The sequence below is a fragment of the Filicampus tigris genome, chromosome 11 (genome assembly GCF_054856515.1).
Source record: "Filicampus tigris isolate MCC_2025a chromosome 11, RoL_Ftig_1.0, whole genome shotgun sequence".
Classification (NCBI taxonomy): Eukaryota; Metazoa; Chordata; class Actinopteri; order Syngnathiformes; family Syngnathidae; genus Filicampus; species Filicampus tigris.
Genome location: NC_141227.1, coordinates 13538891 through 13566425, shown reverse-complemented (window position 1 = coordinate 13566425; position 27535 = coordinate 13538891). Strand labels below are relative to the sequence as shown.

Below are 27535 nucleotides of genomic sequence, written 5' to 3'. Positions count from 1 at the left end.
TTAAGAATCTCGTTTACTCACTTCATCCATTCATCATTTTTCTATAGACAGTTTCCCTGTGACGTCACGCCCTCGTCCACCATGTTGGAGGTCGATGCATTGTTTTGTTCCGGTGCCTATATTGAGTGTTTGGACATTGGATTTGATAGCCAATGTCAAATAGCAGTGTTTGGCTGCAGTTATACGGGTGCAGTGGGAACTAAATCTCATCTCATACAAGCTGACTGCATGAGAACCACTTTTTGAGGTGGTCTTCCTAGCCGTGCGGTGGGGTTCGCTTCAGGTCTGAATACAAAGCACTACCGATCCGCACCAACTAAGCCACGGTGGCCCGGCCGGCATCATGCAAAACATTACCCCGTAGTGAAAGTTAATCATACTTGATCATTCGTCTTCTGTTTAGGTACGCCAATGCCCGTTGTGGGTCAGGGCACGCAGAGCACAGGCACCCGGCAGATTCCATAGAAGGACTAATTGTCAAAACTTGCCAAAAATGGATTCTCCTCAAAATTGGGATCTGATGTTATTTTCAGTTGCTCAAAGGTCCTCCACTTTGGGTTTGGAAGGTCTTAGGGCCATTTGGGATGATTTAGCGCTCTCTCAGCATCTGCTGTGAATTAAATTTTGTGAGCAAACTGAAATGACTTTAATACGGTCAAAAATCACACAACAGTGGTATCTGTTTCTTAAAATAAAGACAGCATAACTTGAAAAAATTGTTTAATATGAATATGTTTGAACACATGGAACAAGATTAAAAAAATACAAAAAGAAATCTTGGCAATGCTAAAAAAGCTACAATTACGACTCAGAATTATAAATAATAAAGATTTGCTACAGTAACGAAGGGCCCGATAAGTATTGAAAATATATTTCCAACCTATATTAAAATCAATACTATTCACTGTGTAATAATATCATTGTGATTGTATGGATCATTAATTCATAATTAATTCTTTATAAACAAAATAATGCCACTGAATTAGCTACAGGCAACCAGTTAAACATGTTTGAATGTTTTTGTTTTTTTTAAACTGAATGTACAGTACGCTCCGTACTGTACTATTTTGACTGAGCATTTAATCAGTGTTTCTCAAATTGTTTTTAAACACGGACCACTTAGAAATCAGTAACTGTAATGTATTCTCTCTTCCCCAACCATCCAATCCCAAAATATGTTTTACCTTATGAACACTAATGAAAAAGTGCATTAGCGGTTCTATTAAATAGACAATGTTAGGTGAGGTGGTCACACTTTGGGAAACACTGGTCCACGTCACAAGCGGTCAATTTAGGGCCCATCATGCAGCAATCCATCACCAGGGGGCAATATGGGATCATGTACCAGCCATACAACCCAAGGACAGTTCAAAGCTAAACTTAGCAAAGAGTGTTGCAAGCTATCATTTGTTCATTTTCATGTAATGATTCAAATTTCGGGTCACTGACTTAAGAATACCAAAACTAGACCAATTACAATGGAAAAATGTGTGGTGCAATCTCACTCTGCTGATTTTCAGAGATCATAGAGAGTGGATATAAAGTCTACACACCCCTAAATAAAATTCCAAGTTACTCAAATGCAATGATCTAAATCATTTAAAAACATTTTGAAAATGTCAACTTGGCTATATCGGACCACAGATCCCTGCAAAAGTGTTCCAACTGTGGCTGATTTTGCATTAGGCATCTCTTGTGCACAGTGCTCCGTGGACAAATTTCAAATGGATTTAGTTTTGGGATCTGACTGGGTCATTCCAAAATGTTAACTTTGTTCTGGGAATTTTTTTTTCATACTTTTGTTTGTTATCCTTCTGAAAGGTTAAATACCTCTCAGTCTCCATCTTCAAGCCGAAACCTGACCATTTGTGCCAACATTAACTCCTTTTTGGACCTACTGTATTCATAATTCCCTTCACCTTGACTAATGTCCCAGTTCCAGCTAGAAATAGTCAAAAAGCATGATGCTGCTACCACTGTGATTCACTGCTGGGTGTTTTTTTTTCTGTGATGTGCAGCAATCTTGCTTTCATGGGACCATGAAATATTCCCCTAGTTTTTTGGTTGGAGACTCCATGTACCGTACATTTTTGCCAAAATAGACATGACATGACAAAGATGCTAGATTTTTGTCACGTGTGACATGGAGAACAAAGCCTGCATTTGCTTCAAGTTAATGCACCTGCACCTGATGTTCCTAAAGTCAGCTACACAGTCGTATGGAGCATTTTTTTTTTTTCTTTTCATCAATTTCAAATGGCCTTCAAATTTTGTAATGTCATTGCTATGCCATATTTTGTCCACTTGACGATCACTGCCTTCTTTGTGTTCCATGGTATAAATCATAAAATACCCTGGAAATTTTTGGTACCCTTCCCCCAACTTATATGTTTGAAAATTATTTATTATTTTTTGGTGATTTACATCACAAAACTGGCATTTTAATCATTGTGTGTAGACTTTTTATATTAATTGTACATATTTAGAAGAGGTCCATTTGTTACTGCGCCAGAGGACAACTGTAAGGATGAGATCTTCCTGAGAATGGCTGTTTGCTTCACACCAGCCTCACACTGGTGGACCTTTGTCAATAGTTTGGTCCTTTGCCGTAGTAGGACCGCCTCATCATGCTACCATAGCATAAAGATGGGTCACACACCCCAGGCTGGCCAGGTGTGCCGGGATTACCGCTTTTACCCTCTGCTCCGTTTAGACCAGGTGATCCAGGCTGACCTGAAGTGCCTGGTTTGCCATAGCCCTGAGGACCTACAGGACCTGTCAAGATAAAAATGACTTTGTCATCATCAAAGGCTAACACTATGTCAAAGTAGCTTAAACTGGTTGGAGTAAATGGAGGAAGTGTCACTCATTTCTCCTTGTTTATCCCCAAATTCTTTAACCAGGTTTTAGCATGTGTGGTTGTCTTCTCCTATTGCTTTTTGTATTTATTTCCCTCTTGTGTATACCACTTTAGTAGGTGTTGTTGCTGTCTTTGGTCATTTTGTTCTCGTTTTTTGCCAGATAAACAGAAGACAACAGGAGTATTATTCAGACTCACCTGTTGCATAGCAACTCACCTCTGGCTCAGTCATACAGATCACTTGAACTGCGTGACATGCTAAAGGATAAAAAAAAAAAACTGTGATGAAGCATCCTACCTGGAGGTCCAGGTGGTCCTTGGTCCCCATGTACGGTGCGCCCCAGACTTCCCTTTTCACCCTTAAGTCCAGGATCTCCTACAATCGTACATACAATTATCCTTATTAGAACGTTTTGTCAACAACAGGAGGAGAGTACAGTAACTTCTGACTGTTTTTACCTTTTATCCCATTAATACCGGGTAGCCCTCTATAACCACGGTAACCTGGCTGCCCCCTGGCACCAGACAGGCCAGGTAGTCCCCTGAGGCCCTGGGGCCCTGTCAGACCTGGGACGCCGGGTGTTCCGGGAAGGCCATGGCATCTCATACAGCTGCTTGACTGGTGGCTCAGCAACATTGACGGCAGTTCAGCTACGATAATTGCAAGAGAATATTTCATGTCAATATTTTGAAATGATTGCGCACAAATAAAGAGGTCCCAACACACTCACACTGCAGAATCTCCCTGCAAACTTGTCGAATGTGCGTGTCTGAAATTTCACCCGCCTGCAGTGATGCAAATCACAATCATCAACATAAAGTAGTACATCATGCAAAAAGACACTGGAGGTCATGTGTGCAAGACATACAGATCTTCCTGCAGGGCCAGGTTGGCCAGCAGGACCTGTGTCCCCCTGAGGACCCCGGGGTCCAGTTTGGCCAGCCTGACCTGGCTGTCCAGGTCGCCCCATTTGACCTTCCTGGCCTCTCTGACCCGGATCCCCTGTTGTCCCTTTCTAGCAAAAACACAAGGCCAGTGTTAGAAATGAACATCATATTGGACAAAGATTTCCAGGGAGATCAGGTCCACATACCTCCCCGTTTAGTCCTCTCAGACCTGGTGATCCCTGTTGAACAAAAAGAAAATGCGTTTGGCAATTACAAAGCTCTCAAACTGCAGTATAAAGTAACTGTCAGATATTCCTGCCAAGGGCAACAAGTAAGGGTTAACCACAAACAAATAAGTCTGTATCCATACTATCCACCTGCTGCCATTCATCCTAAATTATACACTGTAAGTGTCCAGACTAAGGAATTATATTTGTGAGTAATTTGTGAGACGAGATAATCATTTTCAGTATTATACTTTCTGTAACATCTGTCTCGTGGTGTGCCGTGAGATTTTTCCTAATGAAAAATATGTGCCTTGGCTTCTCAGTGGTTGGGAAACACTGCTTCACAAACTGAATGGGGCAAAATGAACTCACGGCATTCCCTGATTTTCCATCTGCTCCCTTTTCACCTTTCATTCCCTTAAAGAAAAAAACACATTTAATCATATGTACTTAAAACACAGGAACATGTTAATACTTTAGCAATTAAGCACATCTTTAAATGTGAATCCCAGTTTCAATCGCTTTAAAATGTTTGGCTATTGTTTTTTGTCTTTCGTAAGCATATTAAACTGAAAGAAATGCTGCTCAGTTCCCACAAATGTTTTGTAAACTTTCTGCATTGTTTGGGATACTCTTGGAGACATCTTATTTACAGTCAACACAGCAATTATTAGAGTTTTTGTTTCACTCTATCATTGGGTTGATGGCTGTGCTTTTCTATTGCTGTATGCTATTTTTGATCCAAACCAAAGTTTTATTATCAGTAACCCAAAACACAATCACAATAAATTTAGCAAATTATGATTGAAAGCTGGCGAGATCCACGCAGACTGTGAAGTGTGGAGTTCAACACTCAAATATGATATGCTCATTTTACGAAGGGAAAATAACCATGGAATTTGTTTGCAGTCTTACCATATCTCCTCTTTCACCTGCGTGTCCCCTTTCTCCCTAATATAGTACACAAGAATGCATTTTATGGTGAAAAAATTGAAAGGTAAATGTTTTAGTTTCTTTTTTTTTACGACTGTATCACTTCACACATTGTGCAAAATGCACCAAGCACTGGACTAACACAACAGAATAGACATTGCACATGGTGTACATTAGTAAGACTGTAATAGTCTATGGTGGTCAAGGCCACGCAAATACCTTGCTTCCCTTTAGACCGGGTAACGCTGGGTGTCCCGGCTGACCAGCTTGTCCAGTATCACCCGGTCTGCCCTTTAATAAGGAAAGCACAGGAAATTAGGAGAGAACACTAATTTAGATTTGTTTTCAGATCCAAAAGATATAACAATACAAATGTTCATGTGTCATTATTTATCAAGAGATAAGTGAGAGTTGAAGCATACCATAGAACCTGGTATCCCTTGTTTACCTGGACTTCCATTTTCACCCTTACTGCCCTGTGAAAATAGTTACAGATAGCAAAACCACATTATTCATTATATGGTATAATATGCATTTTTATACTAATGTGTTTGTTCCCCACTGTAAGCATCCACTGTTGTTGAGAACTTTTATTAGGTTTGTAGTAGATTACCGTATTCCTCCAACTAATGAATGTGAGCATTTAACTATACAAGGTGGAAGACGCCAATTGAGGGGATGTCTGTTAAATGGGAGGCCTTTATTCGTACACACATTTTGGGAATGATATGTAACTTAAAGTATATTACAATTCACATGAAGTGAAACTGGACTGTAAGACAAAAACAAACAAACAAAAATCTTCTTTAATCCAGGAAGTTGTTTACAACATGGGGTAAATCATCATACTATCTGAGAGACTTTATCTGCTGCTTTGGTGCTGATGTTTGAGTTAGCAATTAAATTACAACCAGCAGTTAACTTTTTAAAATCCATGTAAGATCGACATGCATGAACTGAGCTACTGATGTTTTTTTCTGAGAGACAAGAAACATCAATTTAGGTAGAAACTTTTATTTTCTTGTTTGTTTGTTTTATTGGATTCGGGCTGCTATTTGAGAAAACGATGTATGCTTTGCTTTCCAGTTTGAGCTCTTAATTACACAATTTGGTGTTTCATATTTCCATGCTGGATTTAACAATTCATTTTGGTGTTGCATATTGTGTTATTATGGGTACCTTTGGACCAATATTTCCTTTCAAACCAGGTGGACCTGTTGGACCCATCTCCCCCTGTAACAGAATAAAACCGCACATTTGAGAAATGCCTCAGAACAAGGACTTATTATCTTTTGAATTGACAAATATGAGTTTACAGGTGATCCATCTGGTCCTGGTGAACCCCTTGGTCCAGGAAAACCAGTTTCTCCCTTAAACAAAAGTATACAGTATTATACAAACATGTTCTTATTGGCTAACTGAATGTAGTAGAGTGAGAGAAAGGCAAATACTAACTTTTTGTCCAATGAGTCCAGCTGTCCCTGGAAGACCAGGCAAACCCTAATAAATGGGAAATAATCAGATTAGATAGGTTATATTTAAAAATGTGAAATATAATACTACTGCTACTATTACCACTACTACTATTAATACTACTACTACTACTACTACTACTACCGGTACTACTACTACTACTACTAATAATAATAATTTTGTATTATTAAAGTAAACAATTTACATACTAGTGTAACAACATATAATTGATTTATTCATAGTTTTAGCCATCAATCAATACATTAGTTTTAGGGATTATTACATATGAATAAAAATATGCCTTCCCTTCATTATTGCTTATACGAAAAAGTACAACACAATCTAGCAATATGTGATGAATGCAATTATGCATTGTAATAACTGTCAACATCTGCACACTAATGTATACAGTACTGTATATTGTAACAAATCATGGCCATTGAGCAAAACTCATTGAAATGATAAATGTGCAGAATGTGCTGGTACTAGCAAGAAGGAAATGAAACCCTATTTAGAATGCACTTGGGAAAAACAATGACAGCAATATACGCCATTAAATACACACTGAACATTTTTGTGGTGAGCAGCCTTGTCACTAAATGCTTGAGAAAAGCTTTTTGTTTTTGTTTTCTACTGAGATAAAGTCTTCCAGATGCTTTGTGGGAGTCCCTGACCAAGAATCCACTATTTGACAATACAAGCATAAGTCAATGATCAGATTGGTCAAGTTACTAGAGAAGACCACCATACATTGACGCTTAATGTGGACTATAAGTGAATAATTTGTGGGCGTATTAGACTTCTTTTTTTTTTTTTTTGAGTAAAATGAGGATGCTATCATGTACTAAATCTGTCTCTGTGGATAGCCTCTTTGTTCATGTGTGCGTGGGGATGGCCTGTAGCCTTGTGGAGCAAGTGAGTCATGTTTTATAGACCCATCATAGACTCTGGACAAGACTTCTAATCATGAGCAGTGGGATTGTGGCCCAGTTGAAACACTTTCCTCCCAAAACAGATTTGCCAGAGCAGCGCAGCTTTGCCTCGATTAGTCATTTTATGGCTTTCGATTAGAGCCAGAGACTTCTTACATAACAGGGTTGTCCTGGGATGCTTTACAGGGGAAATACCCCTACATTTCTACATTGTCAAGGGTACTCTCCATACTTATCCTTTCACCCAATGGAGTCGAATGGCCAACACCAATACTCCATGCAGTTTATATAATCCATCAAATACTTTATTAGGAACAAATTCAGAATTCTTATAAAGGACCCTTTTCATGCTGTCGTCAAAACACTTCCTGGAGCTACATTGAATTCTAAAATAATTGGAACAGTGAGGCCTATTCATTTATTTTCACTATCGAATGTAGTGTTGTAGTTCTCGAGATCCGTCTTGGTCTCGAGATCACATTTGAGGGTCTCAGTTTTGTCTCGGAATCAAAGGCATTTTCACTCTGTCTTGTCTCGGTCTCGGACAGGACAGACTCTGGATTTTTAATCAAGACCGTTCGAGACCAGGCCACTGATCACTACTGTGATCAATGAAATACGCAGAATACAAATGCTGCACTGCCTTGGCTTTCTAGTGTCGCCTGGAATGCCACGCCCCCTGCACACAGAAAGTGGATAAAGACGACCAGAGACGCAGCGAAAAATTTGAAAACATGTCGGCAGATTCATCAGTAATTACCGGTAAATTTGATTTCCCAAATCATAAGGACTTCATTTGCCAAGTGACATGTAAGCGGTAAGACTATCAGGACAATTAAAATTTAAGTATGACTGCCTAATTTGTACAAGAAGCAAAACAAAAATTTGTTTCAATGTACTATTTAAAAAACAACATCGCTGAATTTTCTTTTTGTTGCAAACATAATGAAAAAAACGATACTTGTATTATTATTTTTTTTCTGACTCTCCCTTATTATATACATACAGTCTTTGTCTTGTCTCATTCTCGATACTGTCTAGTCTCAATAATGTCTTGGTCTCGGTTGATGTGGTCTTGACTACAACACGACTGGAATATAATGTAAATATTTACAGATGAATAGGATCCTCAACTAAAGCACCTTTTGTCTGAAACAAAAAAAAACATTTGAAAATGTGACTGACAAAGAAATAAATGTTGTTTCCCAAGCAGGTCCTGTTACATTGAATATTCATTCGCTCTGCATGCTAGTTTGCAGCAGCATTGAAGATGCAGTATTTCAAGACAGAAAGTCAGTACAATTCAAATCAGGTTTGATCAATCAGATTGCATGTGCTAAATTTATTTCTTTTCATATACAGTACTCCTCTGAATGAAATATCATTCTGTCCATCTTGAGCGATGCAACGAAAATGATTGAATCTGAACAAAAAGTAGTGGCTGACAGAGAGAGGAAAGTAGAAAATAGCAGCAAGACAATTGAAAGGTAAAAGAGAGTTTACTGGCTAACCAGGCAATGAAGTGTACAGTACCGTAATGTTTCCCATGGTTGCTACAATAATTCACAAGTACCTCTATGGCAGAGTGGCAGCCAGTTTTATACGATTAAGCCATTCTGAGACTTTGAATGAAAAACCTTGAGTACTTGTTATGGAGTGTAGCTGTGGTCATGATGAGCACTTTGCTCGCGTTAGCACTCTTGGCTATGGAAATCAGCCATGGTAAATGTTTCCGACAGATATGTCCACGGTAGTTTTTCATATCTTTGGAGCTGCTTGGTCAGAGTAGCATCACATTCATCTTGTTGTTAAGTGTGGGAACTTAAGCCAGGAGGAGAGATGGAAAAAGCGCTTATATCCCTTAGCCTGGTTAGCGAGAGCTAGTGGAGCCACTAGATCTTCAATCTGGCAGTGTGTTTTCCTGTCCTAATTCACTTTTCTCTATCTAATGCTGATTTTAGCTCCAACGGAATCGTGATTGTCTGAAAGTTTAGTTGTGAAAGTCATGTGTGAGCCTCAACTCATTTCACCAATCACGACACATGCTCCCACATGTGTTTAAGAGAGAGGACAATAATTGGCTTTAGTCATTCATTTGTTTATGCCTTGCATGAGCGAATATGGGTCACCAAAATTTAGAAGTGTCAAAGCGGATTTGGTTTGAAATAAGGTGAAAAAGGATCTGAAACTATAATTGATACATTTCCCCCTTTTTGATTCAGACCGAAAGTTACACTATACTTGTTTCTTATTTTGCATCAAAGTTTGCTTGTGTTTTTTTTTTTTTTTTTTTTTTGCAACAATAGCTTTTTCTGTCTGGTGTCACAAAGGGACAAGAGATTCCAAAGTTCAACATTTCTAATTGCAGGCTTTGAAAAGACACTCGTTCCACTGAGAAACCCCACTGGAACCTCCCAACATCTTAAAGGTTTGTAATAAAACGTTTTGGTTATAAAATGTAATACAAAGAATAAACAACAAAATGTATCCTGCAAAATAAAATTGTTTTAAAAAACAATGCAGTTGCAGCTATAACTCACTGTATGGCCGGCTCTCCCATCGAGACCAGGGATGCCATTGGACCCGCTTTCTCCCTTCAATTAAAAAAAAAGAAAAAGAAAAACAGCTGATGAACCATGGCTAGGAAGACAGACAGAAAGCACACAATAGCCTCTACATTACCAGATTCTACTTTATATATTAAACTGACTTCGAGTGCCATGTGGTTTCAATATTCCTTGCAATATTCAGTTTACTAAAAGCACATTCATTGAAAAGTGTGAAAAGGTTTTTGGCCAGATCTCTATGACTACATTCTCATTGCTGCCAAACCTCAACAACAACTTTTGGGAACACGAAAGTCTTCTAGGAACTTGTACACTTTGACAAACTGCCTGAATAATTTCATTCATCTCTCAATGTTTGCACCATAAAAAAAAAAAAACAAGACCTTTAGACCAGATGGCCCAGGAAATCCATCCTTTCCATCTCTCCCAGGTTCACCCTGTAAAGACAGCAACAGGTTATAAGACACTAGTAAATGGAAGAACTGTATTCTGTTTGTTTTCGTACATACAGGTGCTCCTCGATAACCTGGAGGCCCGAGAGGTCCAATACTTCCTTTCTCTCCCTGTAAATTAGTAGCAGTGTGAACAACTGCAGTTAATTGGTGGTGGTGACAGGCTTGACGTCAACACCCTCACCGTTTGTCCGGCTTCACCAGTCATCCCTACTCGTCCGGGTGATCCAACTGGTCCCTGACAGCAGTAAAGATTTAGAGAGATTATGACAAGCAATGATTACAAGATTTCTTAGCTTGACTGGGCCCGTTTCTCAGTTGATTCCACTTTGAGAAGAGCTCTCACTCTCCGTGACAGCTTTGATGGATCAAGACCGTTACGGCCTACTGCACTGCCAATTAAGTATTACCTTGGCTATTGTTCCTTTTTGCAAGGTTAGCAATACATTCAGGAATTCCGATATTAATATTCAAATTGGAGACTGAAGTCTACTGTAGGTTGTGTGGTGAATGTAGTTCAGGGACTGTTGGAATTAATTCAGTTCAGCTGCTCTTTAAATCTTGACGGTGTAATAACGGTGAATTTATATTGAGTTACTGGATGAGTAAGTAGCCTTTTTTATCCTTGTGGGTACAGCGCTCACAAACGTGACATTTGATTGCACTACCATCTCCTATCTTGCCTTTGGATTTACTGCATGTTCAGCACTTTTAGATCCATGCTCTTTAGATCTACATAGACATTCGCCAGGAACACAAACTTTCCACCCTTGGGTGGCCATTCAAAATAAGAATAATTTGCAAAGGCAGATGTTGCAGATGTTCTTGCATGCTGTGGGAATGGTGCTCTATATATCATGGAAAATCCAGAGAAAATCCCCGTCAACGCTCAGATCAACATTATGGGACTTTAAAAGATTACTTTTATTGCTCTTCAAAAGGCAGTACAATATAAGAGCAAGACGATATAACAAGAAATGGGACAGCTTGCAGAAAACTTCATATCTTGAGCAAGCACCTCATTGAACCACTCCTGTCATAAAACCACAATGTATCCCAATAGGTATCGAATGGATTTTGTCATTCATTCAAATACAAACAGCAGAGAAAGTAGCATTTTTTGTTGTAGTTCCTTTACCTAATGTCTAACGTACAATTGTTTAAAGATTTCAAGGCTAATGCTTAAAATACAATATGTCAAATAAAATTATGCTTGACGTTCTGCATACAGATCCCTGTGGCACAAAGTGCCCACTGCTACTGTATCAAAAACAAGTGGACAATCGTAATTATAAAATATTTATTGGCCAATGGATATTTGAAACCGTCAATAGATTTGAAAAAAAGAAAGATGACAGATCACAATGAATACCTAAACGAAGTGATAAGGCTTAAAAATATGAGTGGACAACAATAGCCACATATCGCTGGCCAAAACTTCCATCCATCCATCCATTATCTGTACCGCTTATCCTCACAAGGGTCGCGGGGCGTGCTGGAGCCTATCCCAGCTGTCTTTGGGCAGTAGGCGGGGGACACCCTGAACTGGTTGCCAGCCAATCGCAGGGCACACAGAGACAAACATCCGCACTCACAATCACACCTAGGGGCAATTTAGAGTATCCAATCAACTTACCATGCATGTTTTTGGAATGTGGGAGGAAACCGGAGTACCCGGAGGAAACCCACGCAGGCACGGGGAGAACATGCAAACTCCACACAGGGAGGCCGGAGCCGGGATCGAACCCACGACCTCTGAACTGTGAGGCGGACGTGCTAACCAGTCGACCGCCGTGCCGCCCTGGCCAAAACTTTGTACCTCCAAATTCGTCACTTTTCAGGAGACCCCAAAAATGGAACGTTTGTTCAACCATTTGCATTGCATCGTGAAAAAGAGCAAGCCATTTTCAACACTTTAGATTGGTCAGTACTGTGTAAAAATAACACCCACACGTGTGAACTGACCAACAGTATACATTTTTTAAAACATGAAATTCACCAAAATGTGACTTATGAGGTTTTGGCCTGAAGCCAATGATAGTCATATTTTTAGATGAGCACTAATATTGAATTTGGGCACAGTTCCGTTCAGTTTTTGTATCCTCTTTCATTGTGACTGAAAAGAGAAAGGTGTGGCAATCCACCTGAGACACGAATGACTCCGGGCTGCTGGGTACAATGCAGATTTTCTATATCTTGATACTGTTCACTTTTCATACGGTCATTTGAGGCGCCTTTCACTGCAAAGTGGGAGTGGATGTCAAAGAGATTTGCCTGTCAGGCTCCTCTCTGTGAGGGAAATGTAGCTCAATCTGTCACAAAACAATTATCCTTGCTTCCTTTGTGTGTTTGTCTCTAAATCAAGCCTTTATTGGATCTGTACCTCAAACGTACTTCAGCAGGGGCTATGGAAATAACACACATCTCGAAAAATGGCGATGGCTGGGCTTTTTCGGGGATACGGCAGAAATGAAATCCAGTTAAATTTGAATGCCAATTCACCCCCAAAAAAAGTTAGCTCAAGGCGCTTTCCATGTGGAGCAGATCCAGGATCATCCTCCCCACACATTAAACAAGTCCAACTAATCCCACATGAAGATGCACTTTGGCAACAGTGGCAAGGAAAATCTCCCATCCACACAACAAACCTTGAACAGAACCAAGACTCACTAAGTCAGCAAATAGAACCCAATCTTAAGTGTGTCTTGCTCTCAAGGGATCTGCTTTTATAATGAAAACACATGGCAACAAGAGAGATTGATGCAACAGCGTCAAACGGTGGATATGTCTTGCAGGGATTTCCTGTTATTTCACCCGTTTATCATCAGAGTAGCTCCCATCACTTTGAACTGATGCTTGTATTGCTATGGACACAAACAAGTACAACTTGTGCGGCATGCAAAGTCATGTTAATGTTTGCTGCTTTTATTTTGGTTAAAATTAGTTCCTTTGCCGGAGCTACATAGACAGCCTTATTTGCAACAGCTGTAACCTCCACTGATGTGTTTGCCATTTGGTTTCATTTAAAAGTAACACTAACTCCCATTGTTAAGCAGTTGTGGACAAGACAGTTAGGCGGGATTTCCACTACATGGTTCAAGTTATCCAATTCTGATTGTTTTCTCACATAAGGCCAATGTGTCATGGTAATATAAAGACAAAAAGAAAATGCATGGACTTCCATATTGGCAGTTGAATGGTTTCTTCTTATAAGTACCGGTACCCACAGAAACACTGACTAGTAAATCAAAACTAAAGCAAAAGCTAAGAGGCTGATATATATTGTCAATATCTATTAAGCGCAAAGCAAACTGGGCCAGTTCTATTGTATCATGCTTCAGCATGACTACACGTCCCTCTTCTGCACCCTGTTGGTTTGCACTTAAACAGCACTGCATTTATTGACACTTCGATATAATTGAGTATGTCATCACATTAGCTCCCATGAGTTACAGTCGTCTCTCACCATGTCGTGTTTTTTTGTGGTTTCACCGTATGGCAGATTTTTACATCGTACATGTCTAACTTTGTGCGCATTGTGGAATGTTCAATATACTGTGTGAATGTGTGACGGTAATATTCCACATGGACCGTTACTGCAGACATACGGAGCAATACGTGCAAATCAGAAGGAAAGAGTGCAAAAAAGACAGAGAAAATTCTGGGATGATTTCAAACTATGAAAAAGAAGATAAAGTGCAATGTGTCTAAACTGCAAAGCAGAACTGTCAGACCCAACTTCACAACAACGGAAAAGTAAACATCATTATCTAATGTCATATACCCCAGCAACGCTAGGTAGAATGAATTGTAATCTGTCAACAGGTGGTCAAGTATAGAAACTTCATCTTCACTTTATTGATAAAAGGCTGATAAAACAAACACGTGAAATAAGCACATTAATTCACAAGCTGCTGATGGCCACAACTTCCGAAGAGTAACTCAACGTGCAGACTGACGGGCTAACGGTTAGCAACATAACAGCCAGCGCTATCCTGATCCAATTCCACACTCTCATTCGCTCACGCCGACATCACTCAACTGGCTAAGCCCCATGTTTTAAAACTACGCACATTCACAGATAATACAGTGTTGAATGGCAACAACAAAAATAATACTTTTACCTCATACACTAATTTTGTATTAATATTATGTTTAAAGCTTTAAAATATGTAAGGATAATAAAATCAATACGGTGTCGCTGTTTTGCTGATTTTTGTCTGTTGCGAGGGGGTTCTGAATGTATCCCCCACGATAAAAGAGGAACAATTGTATTCAGTCATGCGAGGCGGCAAAGACGATTGCGACATTATTGGTGATCCATTAATGTGTTGTCTGCTGGGGAGGACTCCAGCTTCTTCATGACCCTAAAAAGTTTGAAAAAAGAACATGAATGGATTGATAGATATTAGTACCTTCTCTCCAGGTTGTCCAGGTGGTCCTGTTAATCCCGGTACACCTCTTTCACCCTAAGTGAACAGAAAGGCATTACAAAATCTGATTTGCTGGGGGCTGTAGATGATGAGCGAACAGTAATGCCACAAATGACTTTTTTGACCTTCCTACCGAAACACCGGGCCTCCCCTGCTCCCCTTTCAACCCATCTGTCCCACGCTGACCCTGACAATCAGAACATACATTTTCACAATGTATTTTTTGACTGCATTGCTCTTGTCTTTGGAATATTGATCACCTTCATTCCTGGTATGCCAGGAAACCCTGCACCTCCTCTAATGCCGGGCACCCCCTTCGATTGGAAAAACATCCACTCAGTTAAACATACTTTACTCATCATGTTTTCAGTAAGACATTTTTTGATTCTGTACAAATTAGCACTAATTATAACAAGATTTTTTATTTCATCAGCTATTTTTTCAATTTAACCTGGTGGAAATGGGTGGTTGTTTTTTGGTATGTTTGTATATTGAACTATGTAGTACTCACAGGCTTACCATCAGCACCAGCACGTCCAGGCTGACCTGCTTTGCCACCATTTCCTGGTTCACCCTAAAGAAAACATGATGACCACACTTAATGTAGGCTTGCAACCACATGCTGCTTCACAATCTCTCAAGACAAAGACAAAATAATCAGGTCACATGCAGCAGCCTGTTATTCTACATTTCCATTTCCAGATAGAAGCTGTCTGGTATACTTGTCATGTTGCAGTTTATACATATTTTACTTGTAATAAACATGTCAACTTGTACTTTGCATTTGATGTAAACACAACACACTGTCACCATTAACTGTAGATGGAATTGACACACATCGTGTGTCTGTTGCAGAAGACGTGCAGCAGTTCATGGTAAAATACCAAAAACGTTTGAGGCTTTTTGGGAATATTGAAAGGGGACAATAAAAAACTTTATTTGGAAAAACTGACCTTCATGCCTGGAAGTCCTGGATGTCCCGGAGGACAAACACAAGGTTCCTCAGTTGGCTCAGCATAATCGGGACTATTGGAACACTGCCGGAGGAAAAAAAAGGCTCTTTTATGTATACAGATTAACATTTAGATTTACATCACATCTGTGGTCAAATTATAGTAAAACTATCTTGCAGAAAGTTAGGATAAGCCTATAAGAGGGGTGGGCATCTCCGGTCCTCGATGGCCACTGTCCTGCATGTTTGAGATGTCTCCCTCCTCCAAAACTCCTGATTCACACGATCAGCTCATCAGCAAGCTCATCAGCAAGCTCTGCACAAGCTGGATAACAATCCTGATCGTATCGTATACTTGTTTTTATATTGTGTATCTCTGTGTCTGGACCTTGAGTCTGTAATAAAGTAATTCACTTTTACATCTTTAAATATACAGTATAGGCATACATTAATGTATACTCCTGTGGAACATAGGCTGTAAATCTGTATTGTCATTATTAGATTTGCATTAGATCTGACGGTCAAATGTTGAAATCAGTGCAATGTTCTTTTCATTTTTATATGGTGCATATAAAAATGAAAAAAAAACATAAAGGACACTTTGCTATAAACTCAATAATAAATAAGCGTAAAATTAAACTGGCTGATTTTCACATAGAGTTGTTTTATTGCAAATAAGATTGATAAATCGACTTATAAGTAAGTCAATGAGAAGCAGATGCATTGCAAAGCTGTAATGATTGTCAAACATCTCTAAGTGTAGGCTTCTGAATTTGTCTTGCATTAGCAATGAAGCAAAACTGCAATGGGGACTTCCAAACAGCATATTGATGGGACACAAGAACAGCTACAAGGCTAGGAAACACTCAGCTGCAGGATCCTCTCCAACAAATAATATAATTTACACAATGATGTGTCCTAGCAAGATTTTCTGCTGGTGTGATGGTTAAGTATGGAGTAGCGAAATCATTTCACGCCAAATGTGCAATAAACTGATGGTAAAATTGAGTGTTAGTGGAAACAGATGTGGATCCCGGAGTGGGAAGTAGGTGAAAAGAAGTTATCTTTGTTGCTTTTGGGAATAATCATGACAAAGCCAACCTAATTAAACTCTTGTACGTACCACTCCTGGTATTTCACATGCAGTCTCGCGGTTGTTCTGCTCAGGGTCACAGTAGATACGTAGCTTCTGAATTTCAAACTGCACAAATTTGGGAACAACACAATTAAAACGTCAATGGCGATATAAATCAAAATAAGAAATAAAAGTGGTAACAGTGATAAAATGCAGTTGTATATTCCCAATATCATTTGTGCCTTGCCACTAATAAATTTTAATTGCTAACGTGTTGCTGTTTTTATTAGCAAATGAGTTACTTACCAACAAAGTTTAGCTGGTCTCAGCAGGTGACTCGGAACAATAATGCCAATGATGGTATCTAATTACAGTTATCAGCATTTTTTCTAAGGGGAAAATATTAGCATCTACTTGGCAAGAGGTGTTTATCTGTTTCAATTGGATGATACACCCAGCGGTTGATTGAGATACAGTGTTTATTAGAGTGGAGGGGACGTTTTAGGAAAATAAAGTATACTCTACTATGCAGCAACATTAAAGTCTTTGAGGCGCCGAAAAGATGGAACAGAAACCCCTCATTTGTATTTGTTATTTTGTTGGGGTTAGTGGTAAATTGTCTCCAGAATATCCCACTGGGTATTTGGCATCATATCAGAAGAGTTTTGAATTGCCAGTTTTTATCATTGTTACATAACTACAGCAGAGGTTTATCATCATTGAACTGATGGAGGACATTTTGTTTAAAAGCATTTTTTTAACCATAAGGAAAATCATTTTCTGTTTATAAAACAGTACATTTAAAAAAAAAAAAAAATCGTAAAATATTCCACCATAAATATTAACAATCCGACAGTGCTTACTGGTGCTGTTGTTTCTTTACTGACGTATTTTCCAACTTGAGTTTTTCCATTTATGAAAATGCCAACAGGAGGCTCCAAAGACAGTGTTTCAATTTCCAGGTCATCAACATAAAGAGTGACGTCTTCCTCAGTCACAAGCAGTCGTAGTTGGTGCCATTTCTCATCAAACAGTTTCTTTGGGCATAAAACAAATTTGAAAACAACAGGAATTTATCAAAAATTAGATCAATAAAATCTGGTTGTGGGCATGGAAATCAAATCACATTGAAGTAGCTCAAGCCATTCACAATTTTGCATACTCTGTCTAAATGTATTATTTGGGCTGATTTGACCATTTGTGTTATAGTTTCATATAAAGTTGTCTTTGTTTTGCGTCTTCATCTGTAAGTAAATTTAAGTAAAATGATGGTTAAGTTACCTCTTCAGTAGCCCTTACTATTTACAGTAAATCAATGTATCCGTTTATAGGGCAAGGACCCATATTTGGTTTTTGAGTTGAAACACCTGGCCTTATTTTTAAGGGAGTAGAACCATGCGATATTCTTACTAATGAATAGGAGTGGTAATCAGAGTGACTTGGGATAATATAGTGTTATTTGCCCTAAGGCAGCAACAATTACAATAAAGTGATAATTGATATAGTGGAGGGGGAAAAAAATCCTCCTCACGTCACAATATATATGTAACTAAAGTAGTGGTAATTGTGGTAAATGGACTTCTCGCACATTATATTACACGTGATAACCAAAGAATAAATAAGTGGGTTCGATACTGTAAGTGAGAAATAATGCTACAATATCCCAATATTGATATTTTGTCCCCATCCGCATTACTATAATGGAAAAAGTATGATCCAATGAAAAAAGAATATGTGAATGGTCACTATTATAGTGTAGTAATATGAGGTGTTTTTCATAATGTAAAATGCAACAAAAATATCTGTTTCACTAAAATGAATGTAGAAAGTCACATTATAAGTGAATTACATATCATATGTGTATCACATGTCAAAATCATTAAGCAAGAGTAGCGAAGTGTGGCGAGTGTAGGTGTCAAAATCCATCAGCACCTCCATTTATTGATGCTTTCAAGCATCTTCTGTTACTCATCTAACGACTGTTTTGAAGTTTTTCTTATTGTATTACCAGATGGTCAAATTCAAAGTTCAAATATTCTACTGTATTTTGTTTAAGTGCACGGGAAATGGTGGGTGCACCCACACTCTTTCTCCCAAGGCACGTTTGAGCAGTCATGATTCTAACTGACCCATCCAGTGTTCTGAACGATGCGCTAATGAACTCTACAAGGAGGGAGCTAAAAGGTGCCTCCGGTTAAGCACAACTGCTATAAACATTAACGCGTTCCAGTTAAACTTTTAAACAGGCTTTCTCCTTTGGGTCTGACAGACAGCAGGGAGCCTCTAAAATAACAAGGTTTTACCACATGCAAGTGACAAGTATGTTTATGTAATTTATGTTACTGCATGCTCATAAAGGGTGCCTATTTTTGTGTGTTTTGTGTTTTATTTATTTATTTATTTTGTAATGCCAAAACTCTCTCCCAGTCCTTTCAAGGTTTTTTTTCTCAGTACTCGGGCTAGCGTCCAGCTCACCTGCTACCCAAATGAGGACAAATACTACAACGGATGCATGGGTAGTTGAGCAGTGTTTACTTTTAAATAACATGTTAATCTGGCATACTGCAGGGCAGATGTACATTTGTGTCCCTAAGTACTTGGTTGTAGGATAACTACAATAAATAAACTTGGCAATCCCTCCTACACAATTATGTACCATTGCAGTGTTCCGTGAAAATGTAACAGTTTGCGTTCCACTTCGTGAGTGACTGGTTGTGGTGAACTGGACGGTGCCATCAAGTCCATTTAGGGTCACTGCCATTTGAGGTCTACCGTTACGCGTCTGGATCCTCCACAGATCCCACTCCTCCAATGCCACCGATCCCTTGTATCTCAGAGTAGCAACAAATACATACGATGGTGGGAGGCCATCAGGGAAAAGTGACCTGAAAGAATAAATTACCTCAGCTTTGAAAACGCTAATATAATGCAGAAAGAATAAAAGTCCAATGATCACCTTGTAGCTTCACTCAAGTCAATACGAGATGTCACCTCGTAGGCCTTAGTGCCATGATATGTTCCTTTTGTTTTCTTGGCTTTTTTGGCCAGATTTAGATGGACTAGGATATCAAATCCTTTCTCGTCTCTGGAATCAATAGGTATTCTCGCAGGACAAACAGTCTCTAAAAAAAAGAAGGACATAGTGAAAAACTGAACAACAACTCATTTGATATTTAAATAGTCCCACTCTTCAACTTAAAGGAAACACTCTCAACAAAGCCTGAAATAGATTGAATACTTTAAATTGTCCATAAGTGTGTGTGACTATGAATAATTGTTTGTCTAATCAGGACAAGCGGTATAGAAAATGGATGGGTGCATGGATAGTAGTTGGTTGGAGCCAAATTCTGTACCCAAGTTTGCTCAAATTGTCTGAAGACACAATCAAGCAACAAATAAATTCCACACATCGATCAATTGATGATAATAATGATTAGTCAATTATTATGTCTGTCCGTACAATAACTGGACAAATGATCAGCCCAAGTCTTTTCCCTTTTCATTTAAACAATGGGCTGTGCAAACCTCTACTAATCAAGCAGTTTCTTACCTTCACACAGTTTTTGTCGTATGACTTGTATGATCCTGGAAATACCTTTGTAGTCCTCAACAGAGAAGACGTAAGTTGAAAAAGGCTTGTTTGCGATGGCTCTCAACTGTGCTTCCTCCGTCTCTGACCCCACACCAATGGCAAACAAAATCACTCCTTTTTTTCTCGCGGCCTCGGCTGCCTTCGAAACCTCATCTTGAGACTTCCCATCGGTGAGGACAACCGCAATTCGGGACACGCCCACCGGGCCACGCTCAGAAAGGCCAAACAGTTTATCCGTGGCAAACTCGATGGCCGTGCCTGTCCTCGTGTTTCCTCCCATGTACTCAATGGATTCCATTGCTCTGATGAGATCTTTGTTTGTAGAATACTTCCCAAGAGGTATTTCTAAAATGGGATCATCGGTGTACTGGACAACACCAATTTGGGTAAATTTCTGTCCAATGTTGAAGTTTTTGGTTATGTTTACAAGCCACCGCTTTACTAATTCAAAGTTGACATCTTCAACGCTCCAAGACCCATCGACAATAAATACCAAATCACCTGGCGCAGTCCTACAACCTGACGAAGAAAGAAAGAAATATCTTGACAAACAAATTTTCAATACATACTGTACATACAATACATTGGCTCGTTCAGTGCATTGGTTACATGAAAGACAACAAGCAAAAAAAGTGAGGATACGTTACGAAAGCAGAGCTACTTACTTCTTAAATCTTCATCTTGTGCTGCGTTAAGCCAATGAAGAAGCATGAAACACAGGCATCTTAAGACACAAGGCGTGGATGTTGCTTTGTAACCCATAGTGTAGCAGCACTCACTTCCAGTTGCACCTGAAGAGAAAAGCGGAAAACACGTAGTATCACAACTTCGGAAGCCCCTTTCACACTGGCCACCCAAGCAAGCTTTTTCACTGTTATTTCCGAGCTCGCAGATATGTGTGTACGGTACTAATGCAGGAAGTGGACCCGCTAGGTAGTTTCAGAGACGTTAAAAACGTGGACAGCAGGAAGCCACAACCAGAGTGTAAAGTTTAATAGTTGAAACTCAGTGTTCCAATGCCCTTATGTGATGAAAACAACCCTCATTGCTTCTGACATTGGCACTGATGTCACCGCACATCTTATTATTTGACTGTGTAAAGTCGCAATACCTGTGTAAACATGCACTTCAGACACGGTAACATCCCGCTTTGGCAAATTTTGTCTGAAAGGGCCAGCTAAATAAACTTTGGCTCTACTGTTACACATAAAATGACAAGTAATAAAATACATTTTAGCTCGTTACAATGCCAAGCCGTATTTCTGTCGTTGTTTTGGGAGAGTCACTCATATTATAACTAATATTGTGACTATAATTACCTTTCAAATGACAACAACACAGTATATAATATACTACACTTAGGAGGGAACTTGCCCAACGCTGTCATTATGTATCGAAATCGCAATTATTTTGGTGCCAGCTGGCCATCAGCAAGGAGGTGTATTCAATTCAACTCTCTTCCTTGCCAATGACTTCAGACCCACATCAGTCCTGTTTCTCAGCTCTCAACGCCTAAGCGTACTAAAGAATTTTCCTTTCCGACATTATCCAGCACATCCTCACATGACACGGTCAGCTTTACTAAAGGAATGGTCTATTAAACCTCTAAACCACAATTACCCTCGAACTAATGCTCACTGTTTCCTGTGGGATTACCAGTTCATCCCTTAAATCAGAGAACACACTTCATCCAGGACTTACAATTAACTCCCCTATAAATTTGTTGCCAATACTTGTCCTTCATATGTTCTAAAATGTTAGACATTTTTCCTCCTGTTTTGCATTCCGTCGTTTGAATAAAAGATTATTAGTTACATGACGAAATTGCTTGGTTTTTTTTTTCGGTTTTATCCCGTATTAGAAAAAAATGCCTGTTATTTTCACTGAAGACTAAATCATCCATAGGTGTGACTCTGACTCATTGTTTATCTTGATCCCCCAAATCAGCTGAGATGGTCTCCAGTTTGCCCACAACCCTAATGAGAACAAGCACTGCTGATAAAGAATCAATGGATGATGAATTGTAGAACAATATTCATTCATTCATTCATTATCCATACCGCTTATCCTCACAAGGGTCACGGGCGTGCTGGAGCCTATCCCAGCTGTCTTTGGGCAGTAGGCGGGGGACACCCTGAATTGGTTGCCAGCCAATCGCAGGGCACACAGAGACAAACATCCACACTCACAATCACACCTAGGGGCAATTTAGAGAGTCCAATCAACTTACCATGCATGTTTTTGGTATGTGGGAGGAAACCGGAGTACCCGGAGGAAACCCACGCAGGCACGGGGAGAACATGCAAACTCCACACAGGGAGGCCGGAGCCGGGATCGAACCCACGACCTCTAAACTGTGAGGCGGACGTGCTAACCAGTCGACTGTAGAACAATATGGAATATTTAATTCATCCATCCGTCTTCTATCGGACTTATCTTATTCACACTCACACTAAGGACAAGTTAGAGTCTTCAGTGAACCTAACATGCATGTTCTTGGAATGTGGCTGGATGCTGGAGTACCCAGCGACAGCCCACACAAGCACGGGTAGAACACACAAACTCCACGCAGGAAGGCCTGAGTCCAGATTCAAACCACCATCCTCAGAACTGTAAGGTTGATTTAAAGACTTATCCTGTTACCAAAATATTCACAAGGCACATACAGATAACGGACATTTTCAAAATGATGAACAGTCTTGTTAACTCGCCAAGTACTTTCTTCCGAAAAACGTACGTGAAAACGGTCTTCCTAACTATGCAAAGTCTCTTTGTAAATGTGTACTTTCTAACTTCCCCAGCGACTCTGGTGTACTTCTGTGCGAGCCACACAAAATGCATCTTGGGAAATTTTCCTAACTAAGCCTTCACAAGTATCCAACCGATGGATCCTTGTTTGAAGCTAGTTAACAAGGACAACAATCCGGGTATTCCGTGCGTTCTTGCTTTATTTGTATGTTCATTTGAAACAGTTCTTGGACTGCGACTAATGACGTTTCACGAGATCAAAAGGACACACGAATGGACAAAAAAAAAAAAAGATAATTGAGAAATGGCTAAAGATTTTTTCTTGTTTCATTGTGAATTAACTTGTACAGTAGTTGGGTTTTGAAAGGCGCTACATAATGTTATTTTCATTATTATTTAGACTCTGGTTAATACCTAAGAGCAATTTAGGACGGCGGTGACCATCATGCCGCAAACGTAATCGTCGATGGGGGCGTGCGGACCCACATGGGGGAGTGGACAATGGTCATCATGCGGCGAACATTAATCGTTGCCGCGGCTTTCATGCGCCGAAACACCAACCAAGGGGTGGTTGGACCTGAAATCCCCTGGCCGTTCGGGAGTCTACCGAAATTCTAGATGGCCACCACACCCATAATATCACACTCATACTATGCGATCCTTACCATGTTTGTTCTCTTTTGATACTTAAAATCTTAGTGTCTTTTGTGAGTGTTAGTTGATAAGATCAAGCACAGCTAACTCCGCCCTGGTCTCAGCAAGGTGGAAGGATGTGGGCTTGACCTTGGTGAGCTGATTCGTAAACATGCTTAAGCACAAGTGCCCAACCTGGGCATCATCAGTGTGAAGGTTATGAATGATAATGACCACCATTTACAATACAAATAATACAGATTATCATAAAATTGGAACGTTGTAATATAATGTGACAAAGCATGGCAGAGAAGAGCGCAGTGAGAGCTGGACAGCCGGGTCCAGGGAAGGGAGTGTTAACTGATACGATGGAACTGGCTCAGTATAACTGTATTCGCACCATGTTTCGGTATTTTAGGGAGAAACTCACAGAAGCACAGGGAGAACATGCAAACTTCACAGGCTGAAATTTAAAACCCAGTTGCTGTGAGACAGGAGTGCTCACAAAATGCTCCGTTGCCAAATATTAAATGCAAATAAGCTGTTTTTGCTGTTCAAATGACTTTTCCCCATTAATGTTTTCTCAATCACTGGCTCAAACTCCACTTATTTGACCACATTTTGAAATGCAATTAAAATCCCATGTTTCAAGGACAATAAACGTTGAGTCCAAACCTGTGATCATTCTGTGTTTTCTGCATTTTTTATACCACATTTTGACATCATAATTATATGATTATGGCATTTAGCTGCTGAGCAGAGTCTCTGAACTGCAGGAAATGACTGTAGGAGTTCTGCATGAACCTAATAGAGCACTTGTCAAAAAAACAGAGTGCGTCGTGCAAATGGACATTAATCGATATATTCTATTTAACCATTCAACAAATGTTGCAATGTTAAAGAAAGTGCATTACAATAATATTGGCATTGCCCTTCCACATCACTCAGCTGTAATTGTGCAAAACTCAATTTGAACTTCACTGTGCATGCTAGTACAACAATATTGAACACAATGTGGTTTTGTTATGACGTCAAACCTCATGAAATTAGAGATGCAATGTAATGCGCAAGCTGATGAATGAGTTGCATGTGAGCCGACAGCAGACATTCGATCATCGGCGTCGATTCTGCGGTCGCCCTATGAGATGATGGCTTCAAACATGTGGAATTGAGAAACTGCTGACATGCTTAAAGGAAGCACTTGCAAATGAGCACCAGATAATGCGCAATGTACTGTAAGAAGCAGGGCTTCTGGTACAGATCCCATTTTCATACAAATGGAAAGAGTGTAAATCTCATTTCAGATGACGACACATCAAGATCAACCAAACAGTAGCTGAGATTTGACACTTTCGAGTTCATCCATTTCTGTTCAACCAAAGGAGGGGTTGCAGTATAAACATGACTCCATTTTTCCACAATGTTCACTCAGCACTGAAGACACACACTTGAACATGATTCAACTGGTTGTGAAAGCCATTTTATTCAGAATTTTCCCCACTAGAGATTTGGGGGGGACTGCTGGAAAACCCCCTAATTGGCAAGGTGCAGCCTGGACGACTTTCCCCTCCAACGACTTTCCCCAAACGCTGTGTTTGTACACTTCTGCTCAAACCACATGGAATTCATTTACACCGTCGGACAGTCGAATTCCCGACTCTCCTCCGGTTCCAAACACATGTAGGACTACTTCATGATGAGCGAGTGCAAGGAATAAGGCTCAAGGAATAAGACTCTAGTGAACTCATCTTGCCTTGCATTGCATTATTATGAATGCATAACACAGCTAAACTATCAGATGTCCACATTTGGATTGTTTTGGGGGCAACACTACGTTACAGCTTTGGGCTTTGGTCTGAAATTGATCTGATCCCAATTTGGGTTCCACTCAAATGCTGAAGGAGAAATTCCAGCAATGACTGCAGCATATAATTAGCCAGCGCTTTGAAAATGACATGTAAATCTTATTTTAACATTGATTTGGTCCAAAATTAGTTTTGGTAGCAATAACAGTATGTCACATCACAGTGGAACCTCTAAAATGGAAGACAATCTATTTTGTGGAAATGGTTAACTTCCAAGACGTTCTAATCAAAGGACATGTTTATTAATTAATGTGTTCAGGCTCTCATCGTCACCATAATTTACTGAAGACATGTTTTAAGTCCCATTTTAACATGTTTAACTATCACACAAGTATAAAAACACCATGCCCTATTGTCTGGTGACCACACCATGGTGTAGCACAAAGTCAGCTCGGATAGAGTTCCCCTGACGCGGGACCTAAATGTGGACAAGTGCTTTAGAAAATGAATGCATGGATGATGAATTGTGGCACAGTAGGATATTATGGGATATTAATTCATTCATTCATTCATTCATTCATTCATTCATTCTTTCATTCATTCATTCATTCTCTAACCAGTACTTCACCTGTTGTGCAGGATGTATTGAGTTACGTGCTAACTCCTGTAACCTGCATGATTGCTAAATCTTCAAGCTTTGCTTGATTTTGGAGGGATATTTTCAAAGACATTTTTTATCTCCAAAACGTACCTTTTTTGCCCCTTTGGAGATTTCACTATAGACTATCACTGACTGTAGTTTATTGTGAGATGTTTAGATACAGTATATATGGTGTTCTGTAAAGCAACATTTGAACTATTAAGCCCAGAAGGGTTGAATTCACTTAATATTGTATCTGTATTTCGAGTAGTATAACCCCAAGGAATAAATCTACTTGCCCTACTGTTATAAAGCACATATCTGATATAAGTTTGGCAAAAGAAAGCTATTCTATTCCAAAATCAACAACTTCTGTTGCTGAACTGCAGCCAAAATCATGGAGATTTACTGTTGCCAAATTCTTCAAGCAACAAAGGAAAAGAAAGCCAAGTCATGTTAGTCGTTCTCCTTCGAAATCTACTCAACATCCAAAAGTCTTGTAAGCATTAGCTCAGAGGGGTCCTCATGCTTTCCAACCAGCACGTCCAATTTTTACATTTACTGTGCCAAGTGCCATAGATTATTGCCCTTCATATGCTTAAGTTACCAACAACAACAAGAAAAACTTTACTATTCTTGCAGTTTACATGATGCCGATGTGCTTGCAGAAATCCAGTAAAATGTGAATAAAAAATATCAATTTATGAGAATTACGATAGCCAGGAAACCTTCCTAGATGATTCCATGCATTTTTGACAGCAGCACAAACAAGGCACCGATAACTGTGCTTAATAAATTCAATATGCTAGCCTTGCAACACTCTAAATCAAAGCTGACAATACAATTAAAAAACAATGACAACTTTTGCATGAATACGTGTAAACAATCTGCACTAATACATTTGACACACACACTCGCCACCATGCATATAGGAATTCCCCAAACACAGGTGTCATTGCATCACAGATGTTTGCAAGATATTACCTGTAAGCGTTCCAAGACAATGTGGGGAGTCCTGTTAATCCTTCTCATTAAGAGGGATCAGCGGTCATTACTGTTCCCAGTCCAGGATTGTCAGAAAGTGCGTGAAGAAATGTAGGTTTTGTCTAGTGAATGAAAGAAAGAAGGCCCTCCCTCAGTCGCCTGTGCTTCTGTCCTTCTTCTTCTTCCTCCTCTCCACCCCCCTCACTCCACACTCTCACTGGCATTTCGCCAGCCTCAATTACCACGGGTGGAAAGAGAAGCCGATAAGGAGAGCATGAAATTGTACAACAGACAGCCCATCTCTTGACGGTCCAGAAGGAAAATAATAGTAATGAGAGCAG

General features: G+C 39.6%; 1 protein-coding gene across 1 annotated transcript; it reads right to left on the bottom strand.

Moving 5' to 3' along the window:
• Positions 1 to 982: 982 nt before the first annotated feature.
• col21a1 (collagen, type XXI, alpha 1) lies at positions 983 to 27317 on the bottom strand. The gene is made up of 29 exons (XM_086045181.1): positions 27195 to 27317; positions 21050 to 21175; positions 20343 to 20903; positions 19749 to 19914; positions 19449 to 19677; positions 17656 to 17829; positions 16841 to 16918; positions 15719 to 15802; positions 15277 to 15339; positions 15026 to 15079; positions 14899 to 14952; positions 14748 to 14801; positions 10517 to 10570; positions 10390 to 10443; positions 10264 to 10317; positions 9854 to 9907; positions 6364 to 6408; positions 6225 to 6278; positions 6088 to 6141; positions 5331 to 5384; positions 5128 to 5199; positions 4891 to 4926; positions 4348 to 4392; positions 3955 to 3987; positions 3730 to 3876; positions 3592 to 3646; positions 3320 to 3511; positions 3159 to 3236; positions 983 to 2775 (listed from the first exon to the last, which is right to left on the bottom strand). Exons 2-29 carry the CDS (start codon positions 21144 to 21146, stop codon positions 2588 to 2590), a joined length of 2883 nt encoding a protein of 960 aa, XP_085901307.1. The 5' UTR covers positions 21147 to 21175; positions 27195 to 27317; the 3' UTR covers positions 983 to 2587.
• Between the last annotated feature and the right edge of the window lie 218 nt (positions 27318 to 27535).